The sequence below is a fragment of the Anoplopoma fimbria genome, chromosome 20 (assembly GCF_027596085.1).
Source record: "Anoplopoma fimbria isolate UVic2021 breed Golden Eagle Sablefish chromosome 20, Afim_UVic_2022, whole genome shotgun sequence".
Lineage (NCBI taxonomy): Eukaryota > Metazoa > Chordata > Actinopteri > Perciformes > Anoplopomatidae > Anoplopoma > Anoplopoma fimbria.
The window spans coordinates 8645702-8664634 of NC_072468.1; the positions used below are offsets into that span (position 1 = coordinate 8645702).

The 18933-nt window shown below is 40.4% G+C and overlaps 1 protein-coding gene across 1 annotated transcript in view; it reads left to right on the forward strand.

Annotated features, from left to right (window-relative positions):
* The window catches only part of snap91a (synaptosome associated protein 91a), a 48493-nt gene that overhangs the window by 13130 nt on the left and 16430 nt on the right, over nucleotides 1-18933 (forward strand). Inside the window, exons 2-14 of the mRNA XM_054621106.1 lie at nucleotides 6795-6937; nucleotides 9242-9317; nucleotides 10518-10620; nucleotides 11117-11210; nucleotides 11488-11599; nucleotides 12491-12597; nucleotides 12693-12734; nucleotides 16602-16663; nucleotides 16962-16970; nucleotides 17578-17590; nucleotides 17840-18015; nucleotides 18144-18238; nucleotides 18879-18893. Of these exons, the coding sequence (XP_054477081.1) occupies nucleotides 6795-6937; nucleotides 9242-9317; nucleotides 10518-10620; nucleotides 11117-11210; nucleotides 11488-11599; nucleotides 12491-12597; nucleotides 12693-12734; nucleotides 16602-16663; nucleotides 16962-16970; nucleotides 17578-17590; nucleotides 17840-18015; nucleotides 18144-18238; nucleotides 18879-18893 (1047 nt within the window). The remainder of the gene's footprint in view (nucleotides 1-6794; nucleotides 6938-9241; nucleotides 9318-10517; nucleotides 10621-11116; nucleotides 11211-11487; nucleotides 11600-12490; nucleotides 12598-12692; nucleotides 12735-16601; nucleotides 16664-16961; nucleotides 16971-17577; nucleotides 17591-17839; nucleotides 18016-18143; nucleotides 18239-18878; nucleotides 18894-18933) is intronic.

The following is an 18933-nucleotide window of genomic DNA, read 5'->3' on the forward strand; positions in this document are numbered from 1 at the left end:
GGGTGAGAGTAGAAGATCTTGATCGATACGAGCCCTCGGGTTCACCTGCTGAAGGGACGCCTTTACAGGTCTGGCATCATTCAATCATTTCCTTATAGTCGCTTGAAACAGTAAATAAAATGCCCAAAATCAACAATGCATTAGTCAATCAATACATTCTGCTTTCCCTCCCCTGTATTTGGCACTCAGCTCCAAACCCATTGGTTCCTACTGAAGATATCTTTAAAAATAGGTCACAAGTATGTAGTTTCATTTTTAAAAGAGCTGTGCACCATATTTTCTGGCAAATGTCAAATCAATTCATCCAGGAGTGCATTTGTTGTGGACTATTGTTGGCTGGTGCGGAAAATTGTCAGTGAGGGCGGTGCAAGTGGGATTGGCTCAAAATAAACCACAGTTCCCACGTTCAATGAAGAAACCAACTACACATGCTGATAGTATTTATGTGTTTTTAGCCATGCTAGCAGCATTACTTTTCATCTAGTACTTTGGTCTTATCTTTATAAAGCATACAGCTATGGTGTACTTTCACACATTCCTTAAGCCTGTCGTCTTGTTAAGTGATAAGTCCCACATTATTTAATGTTTTTATTATTATCAGTAAATCCCATAAAAAGAGCAAAAACCAAGGATGAATCTGTCACACTAGTGAGTACTATCTGCACATCTGCAGTCTCATACATACTGTACCTCTCCGCTAGACCTAATCTGAAAGCAATTAAAAAGACATAAAAGAGCCATAGGATTGCATTGAGTGACATACGCCTTCATGACAATAAACCTAAGAAGCGTATTTTATACCTCACAGCTCAGCAACAAGAAAAATCACTATAAACAAGGTACCATATCCCTGATGCATGCTCAGTGACATCACCGGCAAAGAGATGCTCTCCAGAGATAGAAATAGTAGAAGCAGAGCATGACCCGACTGGCCATGTTAATCATTACGAAGGAGTATGTAACTTGAATGCAACTCTTTTATGTGTTTTAAAAAAAAAAATTATAAAACAATAGGGCTCTGGTGTGGAATGATAAGCTATAACAAGCTTTGGCTTCACAGGATTTAGTCATTGCTGCTTGTTTTTGAGACAGTGATTCTCCCCAGTGTCATCTTGTAGCACGGTACGATTTCAGTTTGTGAAAATTGCGCCGGACATTGCATGCATAACAGATGAGGCTGCATGTTGTTTACATACATTCTTTCAAACAGAGCGCTGACTCATAGGAGGTTGCATTCTGAAGCGTAGAGCATGACTGTCTGTCGGTTTGTGTAGATGTGTATTTCATGTTTGCATGTATGCCTATTAACAAGCGCCTCACACTCAGACAGGTGTCCTTTTCTCTTGTATCTCCTCCCTCTAATTTTACAACCACCCAAACACACTTTAGAGGGAGGTGAACACGTCAAACCAATGGTACCCCTCTCTTTTCTCGGTGCGCTGCACAATGAAGGCTCAGGTGCTGTGCTTGTAAATTAGAGCAGGGGAGCAGGCTTGTGTGCTCAACCTCTTGCTACAGCGAGTGTATGCGGCTGTGTGTAAGAAAGTAATGTAAAAATGTGTAGTGGCACTTGTTATCCTCATGTCACGAATAACCTTGTGCAACAGATTAAAAATTCCCCAGGCTTTTCATAAGGGACATGTTCTGTGTGCTGTCACTGAGGACACAGAAATGTCATAGTGGGACAACAGTACAAGAGTATTACCGCCTCAAGTTTGGCTGCTACATCATTTAAGAGCGAGAATAGATTTAGTTATAACACATATCTTGTAGACGATGTTGCAGGAAGCCAGTAATCTTCTCTACTATGTTTATTTTGTTTGCACTAATCGTATTTATGTCTCTAACGCAACTTGGATGTTACTGCGGGCAGCACTGTAAACAGTTGCTTATTGATACCTTCAGCAGACACATAGTCATATTAGTATTCATTTGCCGCTTCCTGGTGCAAAGGATGTTGGTAAAAGTGAACCAAAACAGAAAATTTGTGGGTCACAAAAATCACAACAATGAGCTGGAAGATGTGAAAACGCTCAGTAAGGCTGAGGGGAACTGCAGAGCTGGGGGTTTAATCTCTGTTGGTTCATCTCTACAAGCAAATCCTTTCCCGTTACACATGTCATTTAATCAATTATTAATATGAAAAACATGAATGAGTGCAGCTTTGAGTAATTATTACCAAATCCTGGATAATATGGCTTACCTGAATGTAGTATTTCCCTGGCTTGAGAACAGTTTTACACATCAAGATAATTTTACTATTACAGTACTGACAGGTAATAACATATTAATGATACAATTTGCTACATACCGGATATCGTTCCAAGCATGCAAGTGCTGTAATTGTTAGTCAGCGTGACTATTTGTGTGTGCTAGCGCTTGAGAAGGGCCCCATATCAAGCTGCCATGCACTATCTCTCTTTCATACTCACACTCACACATCATGAATAATTGAGGAGGAAGGTGGTGAGAGACGGGTGAGTCAGGAGATCCTGCTGAGTTTATGTTCAGCATCTCAATCAGAACAGAGCCTCTCTGCCTCTTTTCTCCGTCTCCCTTTCTTCTTTCTTCAAGACTTTATCGGGCACATTTTCAAGAAACCTAATATCAGTTCACTGTTAGGTGCATTGGTGATTCATAGAGTGGTGACTTCATGAAATGTTTTATCAATATGGTTCATAACACTCAAAAAGATCCTCCTGTGTGCAGTGTTTATCATGGGCAGCAATGGCCGTCATAGCTAAACAGACAAAGAAAAGCAACATCTTAGCATGAAACCCCTGTTTGATTGACAGGCCCAAAAGCAAGTAATTACAGCTGTAAGCTCTTGTACATTCATTTTGTTATTGTAATCTTATTGGGACATGATCTACAGTAGATTTAGGGTCAACTATCTATGTAGATCTTAAATGATAGTGACGGTGCAGTTTGTCTCACAGTCTGGCAAAAGCACTCACCCTCACTGTGGTAAAGACAGAGAGAAACAGGCAGAGAGTGAGACAGACAGACAGACAGACAGAGATAGAGAGACAGACAGAGATGGAAAGATGAAAAGCGTAGGATGATGCAGGCTGCTGACTCATCAGCCCGATAGGGATTATCTCTTTCACTCTGTGTGTGTGTGTGTGTGTGTGTGTCCGTGTGTATGCATGTGTATGTGCTGCATTACTACGTGCACAGCAATTATTACCGCATGATGAAAGCATGATGGAGGAAGCAAAAGCTGGAGCAGACTTGTAGCATGACTGTCAAAGCAAAGTGACCTTGAATGCATTTTTGCATGACTATTTATGCAGTCCCTCTCCAACCACATCCACTGTGGGCGTTTGGACCGAATGTATTCATGGAAATGGGAACATGCATTTTAATGCAGAAGAAATTATTTAAGCATTTTGGATTGAAAATCATTGGTCAGTATTTGATGTCCCCATACTAAATAGAGGCCCCTTTCATGTCAAGGATGCTCAGTAAGTTCTAAAGCATACACAAATGAGAAAAACTAGGAAAGGATAGAAATGATAATAGATGGAATGTAAACAAACATCACACACTCCAACACGTTCCGAACGGCCACCGTTTCTCCCCCGGGAGTAAGTCTGTATTTCCCCGCCTGATAATAACTTATAACACTAATAGCGCCAGCAAGATACCTCCACTAATTAAGTCCATGCTCTTATTTTATATGACGGTTGCGGTTATGTCAAAACAAGCAACTTATACTCCTATTTGAAAAATGACCTCTGCTAAGTGTATTTAACCAAAGTTTCTGACCACGAGTAACAGGGATTTTCAGGGGCAGGCAAATTTTGTTTTGCTTTACTTTTCACCCTTTCTCTAACTGGGAATGTTGGTTAAGGCAGTGTTAGAAGAAGAAGGCCTAATCAAAACTTGTTTTCTGAGGTCAAACTATTAACCATTGGTAGTGAAACTATAAATATCGCACAGTAAAAGTCATGCATTCAAAATTGAATTCCAAGTAAAAAGTTAAAGAGGGGCATTATGTAGCTCAATGTAGGCTACCTAAATTTACTTAACTTCTCATGAGCTTTCATTTTATAATGTTCGAAAGTATAATAAATAACAATGCATCATAGTGTAATCGTAATCATAGTGTAAATACTATTATATTTTATCACAATAGTACAATAAGTTAGAATAGTACAGCACAGCTGTTAGGGGTCCCTTGCTTGAGGGAAAACCATGTTCAGGTTGCTTACCTTGCCTAAACGGTAAAGTCTGCCCCTGACTGTTTTTCTGGTGTTTCTGACTGTTAGCAGCAACGACATGGGGTATGTAACGCAACAATGTAAAGACAGGTGTATTGCTGAGGTCTAAGGGAAACGCAGTGTTGGGTGTGAAGTTGTTTGTGGGAGCAGTTCTCGGGAAAATGGCAAGCAGCGACACCACAGGCCAAGCATTCGGCCCATTCTGAACAGGCATGTTTTGAACGGGCCTTGAACTATAGAGCAGTCAAATCCCTTTTTGTACCATATGTTTGTCTCTACGGTATGTTTGGCAGATTTTTCTAAGATTGTAGCCTTTGTCATGGAGCAGTTTTTTGTCCAATGCATTTGCAGGTTGAGCGCACTAAATGAAACTAACCAGATATTACTCCATGTCATTCTAACAAGTTCCAGAGTGCTCCAGGTGTGAGGAGTACAAGGTATGAGGTGTACTGCCATTTAGTCTATATTAAGCCAGGGAGGAAAATCCAATAGACATCACTCAAGCTGGCTCCCTGTCTGCTGGCAGTAAATATGCAGGATGGATATGACACGATTAATGAATCACGGGGCTTCATAGAGGTAGCTCTGCTCGGCTGAATCAAGGCTTTTAAAATGACGCCGGTCATATTTTCTGTCCCTCTCTGTCCATCACTACACACCTACTTATCTCATTCCTCGTACTGCCTCTGAATATGTGCCCTGATGTTTACCACGGAGGACAGCTTGTGTGCCTACCAGTGAATAGATAAGTCTTTACACAGGCTCTGCTGTCATCCGACGGATGCTAATAAACAGAAGGATGGAAACACAACGACAGATTGGTATTAGCCATAGACTGTATATAAGAAGTAGACGTAGGTACACCGTGAAGTCACCAATTGGTTTATTGACTGAGTATATGTATCACAGTGGTTGCGTAGTGTTGATTGTTTTCCTCAGTGTTCCAAGCTGAGCATAAACATATAGTAGCTGGATAGCATTATTCAATTTTAAAGTCGGCTTAAGAAATCGAAATTAGCCATTTTCATCATATATCCTTTATGATTTAAATTTAAAGAAGCATTAATACAGTTTGGGGCTGCAGAACAAGCTGTATAAGACTTACAGTACATATTATGACCTAATCACATAACACCAAATATGTTAACAAACATATCCAGCAGACATAGAGCAGCATTATCATATTCAGAGATGTGTTTCTGGCCTCCCAACAAATCCCAATATTTGCACTCCTTTTGCCTTTTTTTTGGTTTCCACCAATTGCTGAGGGAAATATCTGTCTCTTTAGCTGGTAAATGCTCCACTATGTTCACGATAGTCCCTAACTTTGTCTGTAGTATTTTTGGTGGGTTCATAAGTTTCTTTACACTGAGAACAGCTGCCTGCTATGATTGGAAATTACGCTGATGAGAGCGGTGAACCAGTTAAGGCTATAAAACCAAAGCAATGAGCTTACAGACGCTAAAAGACTCCAAAGAGCTGAGGGAAACAGCAGGGTCAAGTGAAAATTGTCTGTAGGTTTGTGCCTCGTTATGTGACACATTGTAAAAAATATTGATTAGTGCAGATTTCAGTAAAATGCTCATACTATTGGATGGCCACTGACTAGGTATTTCCCCATAAAGTGAATTCATGGCATAGCAGAGTGCTTTAGCAGCTTATCTTTTGCAAAGATTATTGATAGGACACTTGTATTATGACAACATGGAGTGACTCATTTTAACATTTTCATTAGCAATATTACCTTTATTTTTTTGATTCATCATTATAGAATGAACGTTAGTATTACTTCAGGTCTTATCTCTGCACCACTACATCGATGCCTGTCTGTCTGTGTGGCTGATCCGCATTGCAATCACTTCTTCCTTTTTGGTCACGACAGTTTCTCTGCTGTGGAATATTCCACTCTGCCTCTGCTGGTGTTAATGTCTGACTGCAGAAAGGAACAAAGCAGTAGCCAGTGTTACTCAGTCATACCAGGCAATGGTGGCATAGTGTGAAGCACTTATCTAAATACATTTCAATAAGATGGAGAAACGGCAGCCTCCAGAGGCAACTCTGTTGATAAGTCTAGCACCTCCTGCTTGCAGTAAGTGTGCTACTTACTAAAAATGCATTTGCTGTCAAAATAAAAGGAATTAACTAATTCAGACATACATTGCACCCTGTAAGATCTTACACTTCCTAAATCTCAAGAAAGTAAAGGTATTAAATTAGACTGAGGAACTTGCTCCTGGAGTAAAAGTTTTAAAACAGTTGATTAATACTGAACACTTGAAAATATCTCATTCCATTTGCAGATGACTTGCTCATACGAAAAAACTCTGCTCAGGGAAATACACACGGTGAATTAAATGAATGAATTAAGATGCGAAAGAGTGCGGCTGTGAAATGCAGCAAAGCCCACACCCAGCACCACCGCATCGACTCCTCTTTGTCATTTCTCTCCCATCTGCTATCATTACTTGAATAAAATGGTTTCAGCACACACTGTACCAGGGCTGAGTCTCTCCCCTGCTAATATCCACCATCTGACCTTCTGTTTCTCCTCTCCTCCATACTTCTCAGACCTGATCCAGGCCACCCAGGAGACCAATGTGAACATCCCCCAGATGGCCGACACACTGTTGGAGAGGGTCGGCAATGCCAGCTGGGTGGTGGTTTTCAAGGCCCTGATCACCACACACCACCTCATGGTGCAAGGCAACGAGGTGAGGTTTTCATGACTGTTATAAACACGCACCCTAAATTGATACTTTTGTAGGTTGCTGGTTTTAATGTCTGGTAAAATAGAGTATACAGTATACTGTGTACAATATGTTTACAATACAATATAGAGTATTTAAACAAAGGACTTTACCACCACACAATTAGCTGCTTTAAAACACTCAGCATATGATGCTGATAGACAGTGTGGAATAACGGGATTATTCCAACATTTAAACTGCATTAATCCATATTTGACATGAACAATGAGAGAAAAGACCATGTGTAACTAAGATGAACCCACGGAGAATCATCACCCAACTCTGCAGATCCCCTCAGATGTTTTAGTGTCTTTCAACTCATACGTTTGGTTTCATTCGTTTGGTTGTTATATAAATTGACAATATCTCAGTGTTGTGTTTCCATCTTGTCGCGCTGCCCTCAAGTGGCCAAATATCAATTAATGCTGCTTTAAACCTACTTTAAGGGAAATTGAAATGTTACACCCCAATGTCCTCTCTGCACAATGCCTTTTAAATGTGTATGTTTGCTGCATACTTGTAAATTTTGACCTCGACAGCAGTCATGGAATGAGCAAAGGGACTGACCTTCTGCTTTCTGGTCCTGACCCCCTGACCCAATTTATGTTCTGACAGCTGAAGAAAGCTCTGAATGGGCACCAAGGGATAACTCAGAAAAATAAACAGATGCTCCTTTACAGCCCTTCAAACAGCCAAACTGCCACTGAATTGCAGATGACAGAGAGAGAGAGAGAGAGAGAGAGAGAGAGAGAGAGAGAGGGATTCAAAGATAGATAATGCCAGACAAAGAAGGAGAGGTATTCTGCAATAGGTAATGGTGAGAGAGAGTGTGCTGTGGTTGATGGAGACTGAGAAGACAGAGAGGAATAATGGGAGATCATGCCTGAGCTCATTAGTTATTAATTTCCCTTCAATACCTACTTATCCCAAGTCAAAATCATGGGGTGGGTGGGTTGCCTTCCCAACATGCATTGGGTGGATTTAGTGATATGAAGATAATAGAATAAACACAGCAACAATCATGCTGCCATGAGCAACTATTGGACACTGGGGGCCCTTTACATTTACACACACACACACACACACATTTCACAAATAGGCTCAGTTTGTTCATGAATAATGTGATGAATTGTTTTTTTTCTCCATGTTTGTGCTCTTATCTGCGCGAAATGGACACAAACACTCAAAGGGACAGTGTCATAACTGTGATTCAAACTATGTTAGACAAGGCAATGTATGTATACAGGACTGTATGTGTGTGTTAAGTCTCCTGAGACCTGTTTGTTTTTAAGCCAGGGCTTTGCTGATGTAGTGTCCCCTTAATGATGATAGTGTGAGTACTGACTGAGGAGAGAGAATGAAAGGGAGAAGACAGTGGGAGGAGGGGAGGTAACATGAAGCGCATCATCTCTCCAGGGAGGATTTTCATTTTAAACCTCCCTCTTGTTAGTATGCTCCGTTTTGTATAAATGCAGCCACTGAATAAGCATCAGCAGTGTGTGTGTGTATGTATGTATGTATGTATGTATGTATGTATGTATGTATGTATGTATGTATGTATGTATGTATGTATGTATGTGTGTGCGTGTGCGTGTGTGTGTGTGGAATGTATTTATGTCCACGTGTGTCATTCAATGTGGTGAGCTTGTTCTTGCAGGTTCTGCATAGAGAGCCTGTTTGTCTTCATTATGCTGTATTCTCTGGTCCCCTTCATGTGTCTAATTCATATTCACACCCTCCCACTCATGAAGGCTGCAGCGTTGCTCCTTTAATGCTGTATTTCTCCCTAATCACTGATGAAAAAGACTAGAATCACACCATATTAAATCCACTTTCTGCTGCAGGCACTTTCTCAGGTTTAGCGCTGAACAGCCCCTTTGAGATAGCTGTGAACGTCAAACAAACCTTCCTTTTTTATATTTAAAATGGAGCCTTCTGTTTGAAAATGTCCATGAAAACATGAAAAGCCCCTACTGCTGGGATATAATGTGTTCATTGATAACTGTGTGGTGTAATTTATGGTTAGTATAGATACATTATAAGTATATTTTTTCATTGAATTTTGTTTTGTTGATATATATTATCCATTAAAGATATGTCATAGTGTTTTAGTGAGACACCATGACGTCCTGAATCTGTGACTCAAAGGTTTCATCAAGAATGCTAACTAAGCAATTTTTTGCCTTTGCCTAAATTTGAGCCATTTCACCATTTGTCATTCAGTGCCCGGCAGAGAACTAAACGCTGTGTACTTGTTCTCTCCTGCAGAGATTCGTGCAGTTCCTGGCATCTAGAAACACCTTGTTCAACCTCAGCAACTTCCTGGACAAGACTGGCTCCCACGGTGGGTGGTGTTTCTCTCCTTCCTGTCCTTTGCTTAACTAGCTCTCCATCATTTTCAACCCCGATTCATCCCTTCATTCTGACCTTTCCTTTGTCAATTAATTCCCCATGTTTATATTTGTTCTCCACTCTCCTTCTCCCACTTACATTTAATACATTTAACACATGTTTTCAAGCAGCTACAGTTTGTGCGACAGCAGAATGATCTTGAATGTTACAACCAGCCTAATCACTCCTCTACCAATCCCTCAATTCCAGCTCTCCTAATCCCTGGCTCCCCCTCAATTAAACCCATCTCCATGGTGATAAACACTGGGTTACCAGTCTTTTGTCATGGACATTTAGTAGGGTGACTGGAGTATCAGCAGAGTTTAGGAAGCCAAATTGTCAATTTTTAGACATTTAAAGACTACATAATCAGGATTACAGTTACCACTTCAGTATAAATCTAGGCATGGGCTTTAGTCCTCCTTATTGTTGAAAAGTAGTTCAAATTTATTGGAAAAAAAGACTTACTTGCTGCCTTGCCAATAATTATATGAGAAGATACCCCTTACTACCAGCATCTCTAAAGCTTGAGATAGCTTTGTTTTTCAACAGTGCCTTGCTTCCGGTCTTTAAGCTAAACTAATAGGCACCTGGCTCAGGCTTCATATTTAGCATACAAAAAAGAAAGTTAGATAAGGATTGATGCCACTCTCATGTCTGTCTGCTTGATATGAAGTTAAAGCCAGACAATTTGCTTAGCTAAGCCTAGCCTAGCATGAAGACTGGAAGCAGGGGTCTGATCCTGTAATTTCTTTGTACCTTGGTTTTGCTACAGGTTAAGTACCAGAACCAAGTTTTGGAGATGCTAGTAGATGCATTTTTTCCCTTTTGACCGAGCCATGTTGGCTGTTTCCCCCTAATCCTAATGTTTATGCTAAGATAATAGGCTTCTAGCTTTAGCTCCACGCTTAGCATACAGACAAGAGTGTGGTGTTCAATCCTCTCATATATATCTCAGCAACAAAAAATAAGTAAGCATATTTTCCAAAATGAGAGATAAATCCACATATTACCTTTTATCTCTCGTATATTTATCACAGGTAGAGTCTCTGCACCTCACAGTGCTAAAGACTCTTACAATTGCATTCAAGACATTTTGAAACGTTTTAGTAGAGACTGTTCATGTGTTTACGTGTGAGTGTTTCTTCCTCAGGCTACGACATGTCCACGTTCATCAGGCGCTACAGCCGCTATCTCAACGAGAAGGCCTTCGCCTACAGACAGATGGCTTTTGACTTTGGACGGGTCAAGAAAGGGTACCGATTCTCATTTCTCACGAAATACCCTGCATGACTATTTCAGCACTGTTATTGATTTTTAACTTTGTTAGTTTACCCGGGACCTGAACATGCCCCCTTTTTTACTGCCCTCCACATCTATCAGAATGACACACATCCCACTGGGGTCACGTTAATTCGTGGGATGGACTCAAGCCCGGCGTTGGGCCAAGTGCATGGCTATACTGCATGTAATGAGTGAAGAGGTGAATACAGAGTGGGTTATTACTTATGCTCGCAGAGTGGACAGCTCTGTTTAGTTGACAGACACAAGGTCCCTCTGGCGACATAAGCCGACACTGAAAAATATAACTGCTGACTACAGAATAGAGTTCAGACATATGATGTGTGGCAGGTACAGACAATTATTCAATGTGTTGACGGATAGTCAGTTTATAAATATGAGTCCTTCTGTCTGAGAACTGATGCTCAATTCTCACATGTTCTCTTTCTTTCCATCTCCCTCTGGTCTCAGAGCCGACGGAGTGATGAGGACCATGTCAGTAGAGAAGCTGTTGAAAGGAATGCCCACCCTGCAGAGCCAGATCGACGCGCTGCTGGATTTTGAAGTGAGTGAATCGCTATTAGGGAAGAAAGTCACTTTGCAAGGTTACTGAATTTGCCGAGGGATAGTCACAGTGGAGAAAAAAAGCTCCCAGATGGATTTAACAAAGCTTAGTGCTGTAGCAGCATATATGAAGACATGCCAACTACAGCCCCCTTTCACACTGAGGACCATTCTCACAGGGTTGAATTTAATGATGTCTTCTGTCATTGAAAACAAACATGTGTATTTATGTACTATGTATTATGTATGTATAACTATTATGTATGCATTTTCCGTAGGTGCACGCACAGGAACTGAACAATGGGGTGATAAATGCCTGCTTTCTCCTACTCTTCAAAGATCTGATCAAGTTATATGCCTGCTACAATGACGGCATCATTAACTTGCTAGGTAAGGAATCACTCCTCTGTAGGGCTGGAAACATCTCCAGATAAATGATGCCTGCATTTGATACGCAGAAAAATACTATTTATATGGTTTTGCTCGCAGCCAATCACCACATGCGTTCTTCGATTTAATGATCCGAGTGATTGGCTCAATACCGATACGGTCTGTGGTGTGGTGAAGGGGAGCACTGTGTATTTGAGTTTGCAGTTCAGCATGCCCAGATGCCACCAAAATGTTCAAAAGTTCTGCTATGTTACACGCCTTTGGTGTCTGGTAAAAATAAATGTGGTGATGGTTGCGGCGTATTATGCAGCTGAATGCTTCCATTCATATGATCGGTATTGAATAATGTGAAGAACAAAGATATCAAATAAAGTACTCTATTGATATAGGTATCATTTTAATGGGACAGGTATTGTTACTGGTATCGTAATTAAAAAATATATATATATAAATTATCTCTTTTCAACGAATTCTTCAATGTGTAGTACATCTCTCAACCCTTTCCATCCTACCTTACCTGTCTGTTGCACTTAGCTTTAGGTCATTTATTGCAGTTCTGATGGAAAAGGGTCAGAAGACTATGAATATATATATTAACGAACATTACTCAACTGGTGCTCTAGTGAGTAATTACAGCAGCAGAACACTGTATGTGGGATCAACTCAAAATGACCTACAGTATGTTTTTGGTAGTGTGGCTCATTGATGTGTTTTAAAACAATAGAGCTCTATGGCACAGAGGAATAAGATATATCAGGGTTTGCCTACAGTTAGTATGAACAATTCAGTGTTGGTTTTGGACATTTCAGGGGATTTGTTGACAGAAAGGACAACCATTGAATATCCCTAGACAAAGATAAGACTCACATTTGACATTTCTCTGTTATACAGAAAAGTTTTTCCAGATGAAAAGAAGCCAGTGTAAAGACGGGCTGGAGATCTACAAAAGATTCCTGACACGAATGACTCGGGTTTCAGAATTCTTCAAAATTGCTGAGGTAGCTTACAGAGCACTTTATATCACTGAATAGCAGCTAAATGTTTCTACTGCTTGGTAACTGTTGTACTAAAATGTCACTCTCTGCTTTTACAGCAAGTGGGAATAGACAAAAATGACATTCCTGAACTCACTCAGGTAAGATTGACTAAGGCTTTTCCTCACATTTGTTTATTTTCAGTAAATGGATATTTCTGGATCCTTTCAGTTATTTTAGGCTCCATGCTAACAGCATGTCAGTGTTGTGTTTTTTCTAACTGTACTGCATGACCTGTGAATGTCTTAAGCTACCGTCTGTTTTTTCCTCCTGCTATGTTCACCGTTATCGATTATTATATCTGTGACATCCACTATCTTATGCAAAGGAGCTATATCCAAACTGGGCCCCATGTGCACTTCCATTCTCCGTGCAACCAATGAGCTGTGGTTGGCTGGTGAATGACGGCCCCTGTGCCCGCCTTCTCTTTTCACTTCCAGAGATGCAGATTGATCATTCAGGCCAAGAGTGTGAGTAGTGAGCACAGAGCTAGCTTTGGGGAGCAAACAGCTTAGGGAAGGCCAACATTTTGAACTCTCTTGGAGTGCACTGAATTGAAGCGCACCCAGCAGGCAGACATCAGGCGCTCTGATGAAGTGGGACGATGTGAATGGAAGAGCCGATTGGATAAGCTACAATATGCTGAGCAATGCTGCTGAGGCGGCCACTTTCCGCTGCTAAATCTCTGAGACAAACATAGTTTTAGTTCATCAAGTAAATCACGCCACAGCAGATTGTTATCCTCAAGTTGGGCTAAAGAGTTTCCATAACAGTTATAGAGTCACTGTAAAGTTTATTTTTACCTTTCTTGATTCCTGATTTTTGGGTCAGTGAATATAATTGTTTCCCAGGATGAGAAACTTGATTTCTCCTGTTGGTTTCCTGAATTAGTCCCAGGCATCTAAACTGTGTTCTGCTGTGGAAACTCTATAGCTATAACTAAGGTCTAGAGAAAGGTGACATGGCAGTATGGATGACTTGCATGAAAAGCATGACGTATTGCTGTCTTTAACCTCAGGCTTTTTTGGCTGTAGTTTAAAACAGAACCACACCATGCCAAAGCAAATGTACTGTAATGTAAGACACTTGAATTGTAGAACTCTTGAAATATGAGGTGTTAGATCTCCTGAATCGACCAATTTATGTCAATGGATTTTGGTAAAGCCTTGGGGACTTACATGAGTTGCGAGGTTAGTTTGAGTCAAAGCTAAGGGCCTGTATTGTTTTAGCAGACTGGATTTGTGGCAAATAATATTGTCATGGTTCGACATTTTGGTAAATATGCTTAAGTGTTTTCTATGCCAAGAATTAGCTGAGAAGATTGCTACCACTCATGTGTATGTAGGCTAAATATATGAAGCTAGAGCCAACATGTGATTTACTTAGCTTAGCATTAACACCGGAAACAGAGGGAAACCGCTAGCCTGGCCCAAAATCTAAATGTGAAAACTATTTGTGGTTTTATCGGGAGTTATGTTCTGGACTACTTCTTGACTGATCTAGTGATTTCAAGTCTCAGCAAAAAAAGGAAATAAGTTAAATACATCCCATAATGTTGAAGTAATGTTTAGAATTACTTGAGTCTTGAATTTTCTTATTTTCTCTTAAGCTATCATGTGTTCTTTTACATCAGTCCCTCCTTCAACAACGTACTTGAAAGCATACTAACAACAGATACAACAACCCTCACAGATGCCATTTAAACTTGTTGCTTTCAGTTGTATAATTACATGTAGGTGAACAGATTGGTTGCAAAAGAGGTTTTCCTGAAAAGGCTTCTGAAATGTTAATGTCTGTTTTAATGTGTTGCAGCTGCAATACATTCTGATGTAGTGTCTGTGCCTATACATCTTGTCATTTTGCCTTTTACGTGCTTTTTTCTTTTATTTTTTAGCCTTAGTCAATATTAGTTGAAAATACTTATGTCTTTTTTTTTTTATAAATTTGTCTTCTTCTCAAAGTCTTGCAGAGGTGTTCTGACACTGTTAAGAGCTAAATGTTTCCATTAAAATCTATTCTGCTAAAAAGGCACGTCATGCCATTTACATGTTGGTTGGATCGTAGCATAAAGCTGAGCTGGTTAACAGCAAAATTGTACAAAATGTCTCTGTAAATACCTTGATAAATACCAGGTCAGTGACCCTATCTGAATGACGCCACCATTTGTCTTACTAGTCAATGTGCAACAGTGTTTCAAGTAATACTCTGCCATAAATTAAGGGTGATAACATCATTAATCTTTACAGCCCAACCTATATATCTTATAGTCCTGTCTTAAAAAATGTGATATTGTACGGGACATAAAGTTCGGTTAATGCTTCTAGGAAAGCAAACTCGATCAATCTCCAAGATCTGTCAAACTACAGTGGATTATTCTCATTCTCAGCCACCAATTTCTACTCTTATCCTCTCTAGGAGGATTCAGCAAGAATCAGCACAAACAAGATTAAGAATAATTTAACTGGCTTTATAAAAGTGTTATGTCATGAACACTTGCGTGAGTAGATGTAGGAAGCACTCTGCGAATGATGGCGGTGTCTGTCATATCAGATCATATTTCAAACATATGCCTGAAGCCCCGTTGCTTGTCGCATTGACAGGGAGATGATTCGGCAACCTACAATATGTATTGGCCTCTACAAATGAGAACTTCACCTGTACTCGTCTCAGAGTTCCAGTAATAGAGCTGTTATATCCGTCCTTTGTCTGCAGCCCTCTATGTTCTTGGTGGTGAGGACAGCCACTTTAAAGTCTATCGATGATAAATGGTTTACCCATCCCTCAGTGCCAAGACAAAAAAAAAAGATCATTGGTCTCTCAATGTTTTAGGGATAATAAACTAGACAGCTTTAAATGGATGGATCCAGGAAATGGAGCAGGGTAAAAAGGAAAATGAATCAGGGACTTATTTCATTGGCTGTATTAGCGTTGACCTCTTAATAAGCCAAAGGATGTTGAACTATCTTTTTTACTGCATGTTTAGCCTGGTTGAGTATGCAGCTTTGCATTGTTACTGGCTGGAAAGTTGTTCTCTCTATTAGCATTGAGTTTAAACCCTTTTTCTGTTTTCTTTTCTGCTGTTGTTTTTTTCTCAATTGTTTTTCAGTAGTTTTTTGTAACCTGCTTTATCCCCCACTTGAATGTTTGGATTACTCAATGCTACGGACACATTTGGTTGGTACTCAAAAATATAGATACCCCACACCAGTGTCCATTCATCACAGAAGCATATAAGAATTTGGACATGACATGACGCAAAACAGCTCAACAACACAAACGCTTGAGTTCAAAAGTAGTGAAGAAAACAAGTTTGCAATATTGGAAAGCATCAGTAACTTTACAATAACCAATCATGCATCAAGTTTTCCGAGAAGGGGTCGTTACAGTTGGTATGTAGAATGCATTAGCATCTGGTTACAGTTAAAATTACTTTGACCAAGAGGGAGCATACACACCGGAAATAGCAATGTGTCTAGAATCTGACCCCAGTGACAGACTGAAGTTCATAGAGACTTGGAGAATAGAGTCGGTGTCTATGAGTCAGTGCTATCAAGATGATGTTGATTAGACTTTTCAGAAAAAAACTGCACAAGGAAGATGATTTTAAGTGCACCAGGAGCATGATCAATAATTATATATTAGGCACCCTGCAGGCCAGTCAGTTGGGTGACATCTATCAAATTTGAGGATGAAGATTAAGGAGATGTACCATTGCGACCTTACCTGAGCAGACGTAGCACGAGATGTCCGTGTGATAAAGGTGCAGCATAGGTTATGGTTCATGTACAAACTCTTTTTCCAAAAGAAGGCATCGTCACTCATCTCAAAACCCAGTTCTTCAGTGTATCTATTATACTGTGTGGTCCACTGTCTTTTCTTTTGGGTTATAATCAGTATTGTCAGCCTTCTCTGACCATTCCAAACTTTTACAGTCCCTGTTGCATCACCCTCTCTTTATTATTCAACAGGCCCCAGAAAGTCTTCTGGAGTCCCTGGAGACCCACCTCAACACACTGGAGGGGAAGAAACCGTAAGTAGCTCAATACATATCTGCAAGCTGTTTGATGTTTAATCGTTTTCCAGCAGTAACACAGAGCCGAAGCCTTTAATAATCTCGTAATTATACAGTTTAATGCTTTTGCCATGCTGAAAGACATATCTGTAGTGATTTGGGCTAGCTTGGCAGTACAACATGCACCTGGGCTGGTTTGGTGCTATTACAGTGATTACTGTACCCTTACTTAAGGGTCAACTATATTCACATTATATTCTTCCTATTCCCCATTGCTTTTCTAACGTGTCATTTCTTCTGTCTTTACTCAACTCAGAGAGGATAAGTAAGTATTCTTTGTCAACAAGAAAGGGGCTTTAATATTATTTTATCGTTGTTAAATCCTTTTTTTAGTGAGTCTATAGAAATGACATCCGAGCAAGCAACTGACATTTTTATTGCTGCATATTATAATTTTGCTCAAGATGCTTTTCTATAGAAAACACTTCATCTTTTTCTTTTCAACATTATGTTCATATTTGTAACCTTTCATAATTTGCATCACTGTTGATAAGCCTTGCCTTTTAGTTGATGCCTCTACCAACATATTCATCTTTGTAATCATCTTACTGCACAATCGGCCCGGACTTTTACAAAGCTTTGGATGCATGCCATTCAGAAACATTCAGCTCCCCACTTTCTGTCTGCAATGTTGAAAAGCAAAGCTTTGTTGAAGAGGAGCAGGGGCCGAGATGCCATTGCTCATCAGTGCAGCGTGGTTCCATTAATTGCAGATGTGTACTGAATGTAATTGCTTTGAAATGCTGGCTGCCTGAAAAACACCAAAGTTATAGTTAAGCTGTCACTTTGCCTCCCATCTCAGTAACAGGCATTATATTTCAGCATGTACATCATTAAATTCTTTAACTCATGTGCTATCATTGTTTTTGCAGGTCGCCCACAAAGGTAAGCTACATCTCATGATAATCATAGTCTAGTAGTAATAAGGTCAGTCTTTACTTGTGTATAGCACTTTTCAATGTCAAAGCACAGTTTTGAGATCTTTGCAGAGTAAAGATAATTTGACTTTCTACCGTTTCTACTACGGTCAGGAAGTGATTCATTGTGAATTCATGTGTTGAAAAGCTGTTGAATCACATAATCTTACATAACCGCGTTAGGCACCATGTAAACGGGGGTCTTTCTCTGCAGCAGGATGCGACAGCCAACAACAGCTCGCCGGTAGCGGCTGCTGCCGTTGTTGCACCAGCCAGGCGTGCTCCTCCTACTCCTGGCGGTGGGCCCCCGGCTCGCCCTGGGCCACCTGCCAAACCTCCTCCGCCCTCTGTCACCCCGACCGCGCCAGTCCCCACCACCGCTCCAATCAGCAAGTAAGAGTCACTCAACAATATTACAAAGTGTTTAGACTGAGCTGCATCAATATCAGAGCATAAATATTACATCAGAAATGGATTGCCTCTCTCAACGGCCCTCTCTCTTTCTCTTTCTTTGTGTTTAGTGCTCTTGATGATGGGTTCTTGTTGGATCTAGACCCCATGTCCTCCTCATCAGCAAAGGGCGCAGCAGCGACTTCCTCCATGACTGGATGGGGAGGTGAGAACTTTCAGCTCTGTCAGAACCAGGGCCTTAGTAACTAAGGCCTCAAACACCTTAGTTACTGTTGCTACGCACACATATGCAGTTGGTTGTGATAGCAATGGTGGATTTAACCTTTGAAATTCTTGGACCATGCATTTTTCTCCCTGAAAAAGCTGTTGCTAGCTTATTTTGTCAGCTGTAGCTAGCTGGCTAACTAAGCTAACGTTAACTTTAAGACTTGTAGTTAATGCGCTGAAACAATCTAACTGCAGTCTTTTAGAATGACTGTTTGAAATAGAATAGAGAAGTGGTACCCCTGGTTGATGCCTGGACAATGTTGTTTAAATAACAGAGCATTTTCCATTATAGAGGTGATGTTGCTCTTTGGCATGCTCTCTGTTCAACCCCACGTCTCCACTGATATCCTGAAGATGGCCACAGTCCAACTGTACTCTAAAGTAAATGAAGGAGCTTTTAGCTCTATTGGGCTTTACCATCGGTCCAAGTCTGCTTTTTTCTGACTTGTGCTCTGTAATGTTGGTAGCTTGCAATCTAAAGATGTCTAAATTTCATCAGATCACTTCCATACTTTAAAATATTTTATTCTCTTTCACCTGTCTCTCTATGTGTGTCTGTCTGTCTGTCTGTTGTGCAGATCTCTTGGCTGAGGGTGAGTACTATGTTAGCACTCTGCTAAAGATTGAACAGGA